Source organism: Contarinia nasturtii, unplaced genomic scaffold, assembly GCF_009176525.2.
Source record: "Contarinia nasturtii isolate CC-2019 unplaced genomic scaffold, AAFC_CNas_1.1 Cnas_scaffold_695, whole genome shotgun sequence".
Classification (NCBI taxonomy): Eukaryota; Metazoa; Arthropoda; class Insecta; order Diptera; family Cecidomyiidae; genus Contarinia; species Contarinia nasturtii.
The window spans coordinates 5555567-5567781 of NW_022198046.1; the positions used below are offsets into that span (position 1 = coordinate 5555567).

Sequence of the window (12215 nt, forward strand, 5' to 3'; positions counted from 1 at the left end):
ATTCTATTAGCGGATTCAAACGTAGAAATTGATATTTTGTGTTTGATAAATATGCAAAAGTCGAAACAAAAAGAAGAATTGTTTGTCTCTTCATTCTTGGTTTAATCACAACACCCGTCGATTTAAAACGAAAAAATAATGAATAAGGCATATGGCTTTAGCATTGCTTTAATAAAAACCATAAATATATATATTTACATAAAGTTTGAATAGCTGAATGTGTAATATAGAATAAAATAAATTGTTTCAATAATGTTTATGGTGTCATTTCTTATCTATTTTTTTCATATTCGTAATAACATAATTTTGTTTTAAAATCTCGACTTTCCAAGTGTTTTTTTTTGACAAAAGTCTAAACCAATATTCTATCGCTGTTGCTGAAAAACAGGAATGTTGGGCTGCTGTGGTAAAATAGTTGACGAAACCGGTTGATTTATTGTGTTTGGATTAATTTGTTGATTTGGAGATGAATGGTGGACCATGACAGGTAGTGGAATGCCTTGCTGTTGCACTTGTGTTGTCATTACAGTATTCGGTTGATATTGTGTGGATTCAACGACCGGAATTGGGTGTTGGTTGTTTAAATGTGCTCCGTCTACAGCAATGCTTTGTTGAAAATGCATTGGCATCATAGAATGAGTGTTTGGCTGTTGTGGGATGTTTGGTGGTACACCTGTCATATTTGGAACCTGATTGAAATGTGAAATCATTCCAGGCGCTTGTTGAATATGGTGATCATTTGCTGGCTGGTACTGATTTACGAACGGTTGAGATACGGGTTGCATATGATGTAATGATTGATGTGTATTGCCTTCCGGTTGATTTGGTTGATACTGAGGCAATGACTGGTGTGGCATTGAACCCGAATGATTCAGATATTGACCCCCTAGATGATAAAATTTATGAAATAACAAAGTTAGCGATAAAATTGTAATTCAATACAATGACATTTTTAATATACCCATTTGAGAGTAGAATTGAGGATTGTACATTCCATTCGGTAAAATTGGACCAGGATGTCGTAGTAATTGCGGTGGAAATTGGGCTTGTATATCAGATTCTCGCATTAGCATATGATACATATTAATTGCTTCGACTAAACTTGTGCTCAGCTGTGTCAGTTTTGCGTGATTCCGATCGACACGCTCCAATTCACTATCAATGAGTGGCAACATTTGATTTACTTGTGCCTCCAAAATAAACATTTCTTCTGGATCCTAAAATAAATTTAAATTTTAAACATAAGCATGGATGTATCATACAAATGATATCATTGAGTATATTACTTGAGACGGATCTTCGGGGTTAGCTTCATGCAGCAAGTGTAATAAACGATCGATTTTCATTTCATCGATTTGTATTTCTTCTGTTTTATGTTCTTCCGTTTTAATGTTCGATTTGACATCATTGGTTTTTGTGTCATATCGATTTGTATCTAAATCGGCATTTAAATCAGCTGTAACAAAATTCGATGGAAATAAACCTTCGCCACGGTCATTATAACCCGTCCACCAATTTGAATCGGAATCATCCAACACATAGATTATTTCACCCGAAAAAAATGTTAATTCATTGTCTTCAGCCGCCTCAAAATCATACAAAGCGCGCACCTTTCGGCCGTCTTTTTTCTGCTGATGTTTTGGTGAACTTTTTGCACTTTCGTTCATACTTGGATAAAGCGACAGCTGTGTAATAGAGAAAAAAAAACGTGAAATTAATCTTTGGTCTTTGGTATGTATCTAATCAATTGTCATACAAATGACGATGACGACGACGCAGATGCGGCGGTTGTAGTTTTGACACCTTCATTCTTTTCTTTCAATGACAGTTCAATTGCTTTGGCAATATCATCCTCTTCTTGTTGGCTGCTTACAACATTTGGATCTTTGCTAACCACCGGTTTTGGTGTTTCAATCGTAGTATCACTGAAATCAGCACCTTCACTCTTCAATTTTTGATATAGTGAAGGTATTAAATTGAGTTGTGGATCCATTTTAAACTCGTTTTCGGCCCATTTTTTCAATGAAATTCTCATTTTCTGCGCAACAGATGGGATAGCCTTGGCCATCAATCGCTGAAACTCAGTTTCGAAATCTCTCGACGCTATTTCTAAATGAAATGTCCGGCCACAATTTTTAATGCATGCATCCAATAACTGAAAATTTCACAAAATATTCATTAAATTGGTAAAAAGAAAATATATGCTTTGATGAAGTAGCCGTACAGTAATTGCTTGAATTGCGACATGTGGATCATTGTGGCCCATTCGCTTCATTATTGAACGAATGCAATCTTTTGCATTTTTTGGATTTGCTCCAGCTTTATCGCAAATGTCTATGATTACATCCCATTGTTCCGTTGTATTGTTTTCGCTAGTTGCCTTATCTGTGAAAATTAAAAGTGAGAAACATACAAAAATGCATTTAGATGGTTTCACTTATGTCAAATTTAATTAAATACTCGATGTGAAAAAAATTGATAAATATTTGATAGTAATTTCTCGATGTTTTAAATTGCAGCGTAATAAATACTGTAAACAATAAACACATACCAACATCAGCATCAAAGGGAGTTGTCGATCCGAACAAGGAAAACATTTTTTTTTGTTTTGATTAGATTTCTCTTTGTTACTTCAAACTTGTTTTTTTCTTCTTATGAATATTTTCTCAAGAAAGTAAAAATTCCTTTTGAGTATTTTTATGTTATCGAGAATAGGCAAAACACTATGTACTAAATGAATAAGATACAACAAATAGGAAAATTATTCTTCTGAAATTGATTAAAAAAATATCTTTTCGTCCAAATAATATCAGTAGATGACTAATAAACTACATGACAATGAATTTTGATTATCTCTTTTTATGACCATTGAACTGAATTTTGAAAGTAAGTATGTTTGACAGAATGAACATTAAAGTATTGAAAACGATATTTGAAATTAAGCAGAGTTTGAATTTTATGCATATCGCTTGCCCATAATAAAAAGAAGATAAAACAAAATACTTTTATGCCATAAAAAAATATTTTTTTTTTCTATATTAACCTAATAACAATCAATATTTTATGTGTCACATATCTGTAAGTATCCATGTTTAAAGTACTGATGTTTAGCTTGACTGGAAGGGGTATGTTCTATGACACGAATTGTTTTTTAATGCCGGACAGGACTTCAAAGTGCATTATTTGTTTATAAATAAAATTAAAACACTTTTTTCCCACTAAAAACAGTTATGAATTAAATTGAATATATATGTGAAAAGGGGGCGATAAATAAATATGTTGATAAGAATATTTGCATAGTTTATAATATTTCAAGTTTCAATTGTGACAATGTACATGAAAAATCGATAAAAATTCGACGTTGAATGTGTGTACGAATTCAGGAAAAGGATGAGCTTCATAAAAGATCCTTGCGGAATAGTGTGCATTTTAGTTACTTATTTTGCAATTCTTTATGCTGACTATGTTGTCACACAGTGGATTATTGTTTATTCCATGCAAAACAGTATATGGGGTCCAGTAAATGTTGTTTTATTTAATACGGTTATCTTCTTTTTGACAATCGCACATTTGAAAGCCGTGTTTTGCGACCCCGGCCTAGTGCCGATTGCTCGGCTTGACTTTTCCGACCTTCATGCTGCTCGCAACAAGCCAATGTCCGACGAAGAATGGACCGTGTGTACAAGATGCGAGACATATCGACCGCCTCGTGCGCACCACTGTCGCATTTGTAAACGTTGTGTGAAAAAGGTATACACTGGCAATAAAAGGTTTTGAATCATATGCTCATAATTTCTCTCTCTCTCTCTCTCTCTCTCTCCTCGAGTGTAGATGGACCATCATTGTCCATGGATTAATGTAAGTGACATTTTCAATCAACATAAACATTGCCAATAATTCATGAACGTTATCATTAATTCAATTTTTTTTTTGGTATACTTTCACTCCACAGAATTGTGTTGGCGAACGAAATCAAAAATATTTTTTACAATTTTTGGTTTACGTTTGCATATTGTCAATTTATTCGGTATCTCTTGTGATAATATCTTGGATTTATCCTTGCATTGGTGACACATGTTCCACAGATTTATCGGAAACTCAATCAAGAATGTGAGTAATAATTTTGTTATCAAACTGCAATCAATTTACAAATATTCTTTCTCGTTATTTCTTCGTACAGGCTACATTCAGTGTTGTTGTTGCTGGAAAGTTCACTGTTTGGACTATTTGTAGTGGCTATAATGATTGATCAATTGCACGCAATATTTTACGATGAAACGCCGATCGAAGCTCTACAGTTTCGAAGCGGCTATCGTATGGCAAATCACAAATTCATACTTTTAGCAAATGTTTTTGGACACATGCATCCAGCTTATTGGCTATTTCCTTGTTCAGATGCAAAAACATATGATACTCCCCTAATTAGTCACGATGTGTAAAGAAAAATAAACAAATAAGCACACACATACAATGTAACTTTTTATTTTAATAAAAATTCAAACAAATACTACATTCAACTTGAATTCTTCATCATCTTTTATTCCAATTAAAAATTAACGAATGAAATTAGGTCTTTTGAAATAAAAAGTTCTTTTACTTTTTTACAATTTTTTTTTTTAAATCTTCCTTTTCTTTATCTCTTTCATTTACTTGACAGAATTAGAAAGTAAAGTACTGAAGTACAGAAGAGTACTCAAGCGTATATATTGCTCAAGTTGACGTCTGAAATGTCAATAAAACATTTCAAGAGAAGCAATCGTTTAACACACGTGTTTTGAAAAGTAGCAAAAAAAAAAGACATTTTTTCAAAGTTTTTATTTAATCATGGGTCGTGGATACAAGCGAAATCGTTTTGCACAGAAAAGACGCGATAAGAAACAGGGCAAGGAAAATGTAGTCCGTGCAGATAAACCGTATGAAAATTTGGTCAAGGAAAGTGAAACGTTTGATCGTTACTATAAACATGTTAAAATCTGTCCGGAAAATGAATGGGACGATTTCATTAAAACACTCCAATCGGATCTGCCTGTAACATTTCGTATTAGTGCTTCACGAAATACAGCTAAGAAGCTACTTGATTTGATTGAAAATGACTTTTTTACCAAATATATTTCGGATTCAACACATGAACAAAAAAGTCCCATCGTTCTCGAATGGTATCCCGGCAAAATGGCATACCAATTGGAACTCTCACGAAAAGACATTCGACGAACTGAGTCACATTACAAATTGCACAACTTTTTAATTGCCGAAACAACAGCTGGCAGCATCAGTCGGTAATTTAACGAATTACATTTATTTCCATTAAAAGATTATCTAAACAATTTTGAACAGACAGGAAGCCGTGAGCATGATCCCACCGATTGTACTGGATGTGAAGCCACATCATAAGGTTTTGGACATGTGTGCTGCACCAGGTTTGTATGCTCATGAAATGCCACTCAGATTTTGGTGATGGCTAACAAATTTTCAATTCAACATCACAATAGGATCAAAAACAGCTCAACTTATTGAAGCACTTCATGCCGATGAAAACAATCCGATACCATCTGGTTTTGTGATTGCCAATGATGTTGATAACAATAGATGTTATATGTTGGTTCATCAAGCAAAACGACTAAATTCTCCGTGTTTTGTCGTTATCAATCAAGACAGCGCATGCATGCCAGCGTTTGAAACATCCGAAGGCACCGCATTGAAATTTGATCGCATATTATGTGATGTGCCATGCAGCGGTGACGGCACACTTAGAAAGAACCCCGTGAGTATTATTATTACATATTGCATGACATTCCATTGAAGTTATGTGCAACGGAAACCTTTTTTTTACCACATCCCAAAAAAATAGATTAATAACATTGTTTTTTGCAGGATATTTGGAAGAGATGGCATTTAGGTCATGGCTTGAATTTGCACGGCATTCAGTATCGGATAGCACGACGGTAATAAAAGAGATTTTTATAAAAATGTGTCTGTAGTACTTATTATAAATATTTTGTGTATTTAGTGGTGCTGAATTGCTTGAAATTGGTGGACGTTTGGTGTATTCAACGTGTAGCCTGAATCCGGTCGAAAATGAAGCTGTATTGCATCGATTGCTCAAAGATAGTGAAGGTGCATTGGAATTGGTTGATTCATCGGATCTTTTGCCGGGTCTAAAATATGCTCCAGGAATCTCGTATTGGGAATTGTCCAGCAAAGAATGTAAAGAGTTTTACCGAACTTTTGACGAAGTTCCAAAAGAATTCCATACAGTTGTTCGACCACAAATGTTTCCACCATCGGCTGAAGAAGCGCCAAAGTATTGTTTAGAGAAGTGCATAAGACTTTTACCACATTTCCAAAATACAGGTACATATCAATTAAAAATGTGGTACTCTTATTAAATTTGTAATCAAAATCGATTGTTTAATTTAGGTGCATTTTTTGTTGCTGCATTGACAAAGACAAGGCCGTTGCCATGGGAACGAAAATCAAAAGAGGCGATGATAAGTCCCGATGAAGAGGCGACAGTTTCAACAGCTGAAACAGCTGAAACAGTCGATGCATCGAATGGTGTTGAAGAAAAACGAGTTCCATGGGGGCCACAACGTAAAAAGCGTCGAATTTACGGTTACAAAGAAGATCCATTTGTATTTTTCACTGAAGATGAACCAGTATGGAGAGAGATCAAGTCATATTTTGACATCGATATTGCCAAATTGACCGCATTCAGTCCAGCCCAATTATTGACACGTTCAGTTAATGGAAAAAAGAAAAACATTTACTTTTGCTCTAAATCAGTTAAAGATTTGGTCCAAGCCAATGAAGAACATATTAAAATCATAAATACGGGCGTTAAAGTGTTTGCTCGCTGCGATGCTCGGAATATAAATTGTGATTTCCGTCTTGCAAACGAGGGATTGGAGGCCATCGGCAATGTCATTGGAAATGCTCGGCGTATTGAAGTTTCGAAGGAGGATTTGATTTTATTGTTGGAGCATAATAATCCACAAAATCCACCGCAACTCGACACAATGAGCGACCAAACCAAAGAACGCATGAAAGATGTGGAAGCCGGCAGTTGTTTGCTTGTGTACAAGGATAATGAATTCGGTTTTACTTTGAATGTCGTTGGTTGGAAGGGAGGAAAATCACTTCGTGCATATATCGATTTGAATGATTCGATACACATGCTTAGATTGCTGGGTGCGGATGTTACCAAATTTGAAGTGAACAAATTCCAGAAAAAAGAAACCGAAGACAAAACCACACAAAAAGAAGACGAAAACGATGCCCCTCCAATGGAAATGGAAACAAATCAAGATTAATTTACTTTTATAACATCAATAAAGTATTTTTATTATTTGTTAAATAACATTCGAATGGTTTTTTTTATACAATTTTCATTCTAGTTTTTTCCTGTTGATAAACAGGAAAATTTGTTATTCAAGTCTTCGTAATCAGATTCTTCATCTCCATCGTCTCGTTTTTCTGTCGTCTCACCATCATTCAACAATTGGTTATCTTCATTGCTTTTATTCTGTCGCTGTTCTCTTGACTTTCGTTTGTTGATATTTCTGCGCTTCTTTCGCTTTGAAATGCTCTCTTGTGAAAGGCACTCAATGAATGGCATAAGAACATTTAACTCGAGTTCGAATAAATTGAAAATATTCGGTGATAATGAAAGTAAAAAGTTTTTGACATAGTATCGAATATTTGGCCTCTCCTTAAGCGTCATATATGTGTGGAATAAAAAGCACCCATTAATACATGTTGATATATTAATGTTTGGATATGGTTCACCGCACAATGCATTCAGACAATTCAGTTGGTAGACAATTGATTGAAATTCGGCAAATCCGTGAATTATGTCACTTGAAAATTCGGTATGCTTTGTGCGCAGCTTGTCGCTTATTGTAAACAAATCCAAAAAATTAAATTGCGCCAAAATAACCTCGTCGCGAGTTATCGCCGTTTTACATGCCTCTATTGACATGCTACCGCTTTCGACTTTAGTCATTTGATGACTCTTCATGAGCTTTTTAATTTCGTTTGGTTTAAATTTTTTCTCGAATTTAATGCGATCACGTATTGGTTCTACTATCGAATCGTGTACAGCCAATACAATCTGACACAACAACAAGCTGCTCACATATACAACATTGAAATGTTTTGAGTACCGTGACCAATAAATGATTGCAACAAATAAAAGTTGAATATCGGACGGAATTGTTTCATCGATCATTTTAAAAATCTGCTCCGAATTGTCGAAATCTCTGAAAATCAGTTTAAAAAACTCGTGATTTTTACTTGTGCTGGCATTGAATCTTAAATCAAGGCACAATGAATTGTATCGTTTGTATTCGATGTCCGTGCGACGCTGCACTCGGGTTAGATAACGAAATTCTTTCTGGTATGGATAATTGGCATGTAAGATGGTGAAGATCATTTGTAGAATTGGAACTGATATTCGATTGCAATCTTCCAATTGAAAATTTTCAACCTAAACAAAGGAAAATATGAATTATTTTGTGTTTATAATAATTGGTTCCAATATCCACCTGCGGCGTATTAATGTAAAGTCGGAGTGTTATCAAATCAACAACATATCGCGGTAGCTTGCCGCTTAGAATTTTATTCAAGAGCCATTCCGGTGGTTTGAATGATGACGATAAGGACATTTGTTGTTTCATCTGAATTTCCAAGTCTAATGGTGTTTCTTCTTCTTCTTTTTCATCATCATCATCATCATCGGTGATATCGTCATCAGTGTCAGATTGTTCGCCATTGGATTCGCTGTCGTCATTCTGTGCCCGCTCAACACTAGCTTCAGTTTCGATTTCTGCCATTTTATGACAAACTGTGGGTGTTGTGAATTTGACTTTTGAGTCACGGACTGTATTTTCTAGACCAAAATATTCATAGGCCATGCTTTTCTCATTAACATATCCCGATATGCCGTCACGTATTTGGTCTCGTAACCATTCTTTTTTGTCTTTCTCAACGTGATTGATTATCTTCTCGATAGCCGAAGACATGGTTTCATGTTGTAACCACCTAAGCAATGCAACAATCCGCTTTCCTTGTTTCGTGTTATTTTTGCCCGTCTTTTTCATACTAACATTCATATAGAATTTCTTGAAAATAGATGTGTGCACATAATCATTGCCCAAAAGTATCGCAAACAATGGCAACATCTCTTTGGACAAACCTTTTTCTCGCGCTAAATTGGCAATTTGATAAGCGCAACATTGCATATAATAGTAGCAGTCTTTCTTCTGGGTATTTTTATGATTACTATAATCTCCATTCGAATCGATTTCAGACACTAAATCCTTACGCTGTCTAACTTTTCTGCCATCCTCTGGCAAAATATTTCGACGAAAAACTTTCAAAGACAAATACGCCGACGGTATATACATAACGTTATGTATATAAAAATCCGAATCGAAACTCAAGACTGGACATTTTAGTTTGCGAGCTAGTGCAGCAACTTCATCATCAGCTTTGATAGAGAAATTTAAAAAAGGCAAGGCTTCGCATTATTTTATATACTTTTTCTAGATAAATTTAAATTAAGTTTACCTTCAAATATACACCGCATAAATTTAACATTACAGTGTACCAATGATTCAATAAAAACTTCTCGCATCATAATCGGAAATGTTGGTGTGGATTGTTCGAATGGATTCAGGTATTTGATTGCACCGATTTTCGATCGTAGCCGTTGTCTTACGGTTGACAATTTTTTTGGCTCGTAGCCCCCATCCAAAAGTACATATGCCGTCACATTACATTGTTTGAGCATGCCAAAAAAATTGCACACGACTCGATAGAATTGATCATAATTTCCACCGAATGCTGAATTTATGGATTTGTATAATTGACATGCCAAACTGTCACCATCGACGACAACATCGCAATCATGAAGTTCATGTGAATCCAAATATTGTTCAGCATTTTTAGCTATATAACTGGTCAGACCACGAACTCCCATTTTCTAAAAATAAAAATAAAAATAACCAAGCAATCAGTTGTATTTATCAGTTTTTTGTTACAAAAGAAATACAATGGAAAATTATCAAAACAGGTCAACATATTAAAATGTTATTTATTTAAACAAAAGTTTCGAAATATTTATATACATTTATTATTATTTACTTGAATTGCAAAAAAAAAACAGTTCTCTCTATATCACCTCATTTCAAATGTCAAAATATGTTGAATTACAACATAACCTTAAAATGAATGTCAGCCACATAATGTCACCACCTGTATGCATTCAAACCTATCCCTCCCGGTGTAGAATTAAAGTGAGCAACATTTCTATCACCTGCCTCACTTACACTACTGAACTTAAGTCATGAATCATGAGTGCATCACAGTTAATACATATAAAAAGGAGAGATTTTCCTTGTTCTATTCATCTACTCAACACAATAACACACACATACTGAGCAAAAAAGTCATAAAGCAGTTAAACATAAACGACTGAATAAAAGAAGTGAAACCGTAGGTAGAGCAAGCGCATAATGAAATTAGTAGTTTAACTGAATGGGATTCAAAATAAGTGATATATATATTTTTAGTTAAAAATAATTGTGAACTGTGACTGAATTCATAAAAACTCTTTTTTTTCACTGGCTTTGTGAGTATTTCGCTGAATTAAGCCTCATTTTCTGGCCGTCCGATTTTTTTGAAATAATCAAACAAATTGGTTGCCGATCAAATAAAGCTTTTAGATTCCTAGTTTTTTTTGTCTCATGTCAATTTTTTATTTCTTTCTTCAGAAAATTGAGCTCACTTATCTTCTAAGCGATTCCATTGTTATAAAACAATCCGAAATGGATTCAAATGTAGGAGAATCGATATCCACAGATGACCAAAGACCAAATAATATTTTAGATATTCTCAACGATCATTGTATTCAAGAAATCTTCACTCATTTGTGTACCAACCTTGATTTCTTGAATGTTGCCGGAGTGTGTAAAAAATTCCGAGAAAACGCTAGAAAATCTTTACTCGCGTGTTTTAAAAAACTAAGCATTGATAATTATATTTGCTTTTCTGATGTGCCTCCAAAGCGTATACCAAGTTTTTTAAGAATATTTGGTGATCAATTGAACATGATCAATTTGAACTACACTGCAACATCTCAAGAAATACCGCATTCTGATTATATCCGTCTAGGGCATATTGACATGATCACTAATTATTGCAGTAAAACTTTACTGCAGCTAGAAATTGCATGTTCAAACGATGTGCAATTGGATATGGAAATAAGTTCTCAGTTCGTGGTTTTGGAGAAACTATCAATAAACTCTAGTACGATCAATAAACTTTCGCCTTTCCCAAAATTGAAAGAATTGATGTTATTTAAGGTCAAAGTTAAGAATTGCGATTGGCTTAAATATGAATTTCCGAAATTAGAACAACTGTACTTACTAACGGATGGTTTAAACGATGAATTGTTCATTGAATTTCAAAAGAAAAATCCACAATTAAAAAGTCTAACCGTTATTAAATCGTCATTATCTTCTTGCATTTTTCAAAATATCGAAACGCGACTACCAAATCTTGAGGAATTGGTGTACATTGCACGTGAAGATATACACCAATTTAACGCCAATGATTTCTTGCATATAAGCAATTTGACGAAATTGAAATGTTTAATCATTAGTGAAAGGAGACTACCAAAAGAACCACTCATTAAGTCACTCGGTAAAAAAAAGGTGCCCATTAAAAAGCTTGAAATAAATGATGTTCTCCGGAGGTAATGAGTAATTTTAATCGAAATTGTTGATTTTAAAATATGTACCGATCCAAACTCAACTCTTAGAAATGAAAATTCAAAATGACGAAAATATCACAGTTAATCATCAACATTTTCCTCTACTAATAGTATTAAGCGGATTTGTTTTATGTTAGTGCCAGTTTGTTTCATACGAACCAAATACAATGAGAGCAAAAATGTAACAAATTTTAAATGAATGTCGGAACATTTCTCCAACAAACGTTTTCCCGAATATTCGAGAATTTTTTCGTATTTTTTTAATAGAAGAGAAATTTTTATTATTATTATTATCTTTTTTAATTTCTTTTAAATAGAAAAAGCACCGTTTCGAATATTGAATTATTGTAAACAAATATAAAATAAATAAGTTTGAAGAAAAAGAAAGACTTGCATTTTGATAACAGAACAAAAAAATCTCATCTCCTTGAGCTTCTCCTGC

At 34.1% G+C, this 12215-nt stretch overlaps 5 protein-coding genes across 7 annotated transcripts; 3 read left to right on the top strand and 2 right to left on the bottom strand.

Moving 5' to 3' along the window:
- Positions 1-255: 255 nt before the first annotated feature.
- Positions 256-2809, bottom strand: LOC116341064 (signal transducing adapter molecule 1). The gene is made up of 6 exons (XM_031767920.1): positions 2552-2809; positions 2225-2385; positions 1757-2155; positions 1287-1685; positions 962-1217; positions 256-886 (listed from the first exon to the last, which is right to left on the bottom strand). Exons 1-6 carry the CDS (start codon positions 2595-2597, stop codon positions 366-368), a joined length of 1782 nt encoding a protein of 593 aa, XP_031623780.1. The 5' UTR covers positions 2598-2809; the 3' UTR covers positions 256-365.
- Positions 2810-3110: 301 nt separating this feature from the next.
- Positions 3111-4523, top strand: LOC116341065 (palmitoyltransferase ZDHHC3). The gene is made up of 4 exons (XM_031767921.1): positions 3111-3750; positions 3832-3858; positions 3953-4110; positions 4181-4523. Exons 1-4 carry the CDS (start codon positions 3391-3393, stop codon positions 4437-4439), a joined length of 804 nt encoding a protein of 267 aa, XP_031623781.1. The 5' UTR covers positions 3111-3390; the 3' UTR covers positions 4440-4523.
- Positions 4524-4751: 228 nt separating this feature from the next.
- Positions 4752-7359, top strand: LOC116340812 (tRNA (cytosine(34)-C(5))-methyltransferase). Its single transcript, XM_031767502.1, has 6 exons — positions 4752-5276; positions 5335-5417; positions 5490-5761; positions 5872-5942; positions 6008-6351; positions 6418-7359. The coding sequence occupies exons 1-6, from the start codon at positions 4825-4827 to the stop codon at positions 7308-7310; spliced, it is 2115 nt and encodes a 704-aa protein (XP_031623362.1). The 5' UTR covers positions 4752-4824; the 3' UTR covers positions 7311-7359.
- On the bottom strand, positions 6841-10183 carry LOC116340811 (protein asteroid). 2 transcript variants are annotated; one of them, XM_031767500.1, is made up of 4 exons: positions 10144-10183; positions 9568-9982; positions 8544-9487; positions 6841-8485 (listed from the first exon to the last, which is right to left on the bottom strand). In XM_031767500.1, exons 2-4 carry the CDS (start codon positions 9977-9979, stop codon positions 7391-7393), a joined length of 2451 nt encoding a protein of 816 aa, XP_031623360.1. In that variant the 5' UTR covers positions 9980-9982; positions 10144-10183; the 3' UTR covers positions 6841-7390. The 2 variants fall into 2 exon arrangements, with proteins under 2 accessions (XP_031623360.1, XP_031623361.1); XM_031767501.1 differs by lacking the exon at positions 10144-10183 and adding an exon at positions 10128-10143.
- Positions 10184-10331: 148 nt separating this feature from the next.
- LOC116340813 lies at positions 10332-12001 on the top strand. Of its 2 annotated transcripts, XM_031767505.1 has the most exons (3): positions 10332-10498; positions 10572-10630; positions 10773-12001. In XM_031767505.1, the coding sequence occupies exon 3, from the start codon at positions 10827-10829 to the stop codon at positions 11757-11759; it is 933 nt and encodes a 310-aa protein (XP_031623365.1). In that variant the 5' UTR covers positions 10332-10498; positions 10572-10630; positions 10773-10826; the 3' UTR covers positions 11760-12001. The 2 variants fall into 2 exon arrangements, with proteins under 2 accessions (XP_031623365.1, XP_031623364.1); XM_031767504.1 differs by having other exon boundaries at positions 10332-10630.
- The last annotated feature ends 214 nt before the right edge of the window (positions 12002-12215 follow it).

Excerpts from the sequence above, each read along its gene's own strand:
- LOC116340813 (XM_031767504.1), top strand. The coding sequence starts at position 10,827 with ATGGATTCAAATGTAGGAGAATCGATATCCACAGATGACCAAAGACCA.
- LOC116340812 (XM_031767502.1), top strand. The coding sequence starts at position 4,825 with ATGGGTCGTGGATACAAGCGAAATCGTTTTGCACAGAAAAGACGCGAT. Across the intron at positions 5,277-5,334 it reads ACAGCTGGCAGCATCAGTCG|ACAGGAAGCCGTGAGCATGA; the intron begins GTAATTTAACGA and ends AATTTTGAACAG. Across the intron at positions 5,418-5,489 it reads GGACATGTGTGCTGCACCAG|GATCAAAAACAGCTCAACTT; the intron begins GTTTGTATGCTC and ends ACATCACAATAG.
- LOC116340811 (XM_031767500.1), bottom strand. The coding sequence starts at position 9,979 with ATGGGAGTTCGTGGTCTGACCAGTTATATAGCTAAAAATGCTGAACAA. Across the intron at positions 9,488-9,567 it reads TATGCGGTGTATATTTGAAG|CTGATGATGAAGTTGCTGCA; the intron begins GTAAACTTAATT and ends TCTCTATCAAAG. Across the intron at positions 8,486-8,543 it reads TTTACATTAATACGCCGCAG|GTTGAAAATTTTCAATTGGA; the intron begins GTGGATATTGGA and ends TCCTTTGTTTAG.
- LOC116341065 (XM_031767921.1), top strand. The coding sequence starts at position 3,391 with ATGAGCTTCATAAAAGATCCTTGCGGAATAGTGTGCATTTTAGTTACT. Across the intron at positions 3,859-3,952 it reads ATCATTGTCCATGGATTAAT|AATTGTGTTGGCGAACGAAA; the intron begins GTAAGTGACATT and ends TTCACTCCACAG. Across the intron at positions 4,111-4,180 it reads TCGGAAACTCAATCAAGAAT|GCTACATTCAGTGTTGTTGT; the intron begins GTGAGTAATAAT and ends TTCTTCGTACAG.
- LOC116341064 (XM_031767920.1), bottom strand. The coding sequence starts at position 2,597 with ATGTTTTCCTTGTTCGGATCGACAACTCCCTTTGATGCTGATGTTG. Across the intron at positions 2,386-2,551 it reads TCCCTTTGATGCTGATGTTG|ATAAGGCAACTAGCGAAAAC; the intron begins GTATGTGTTTAT and ends TAATTTTCACAG. Across the intron at positions 1,218-1,286 it reads ACCCCGAAGATCCGTCTCAA|GATCCAGAAGAAATGTTTAT; the intron begins GTAATATACTCA and ends AATTTATTTTAG.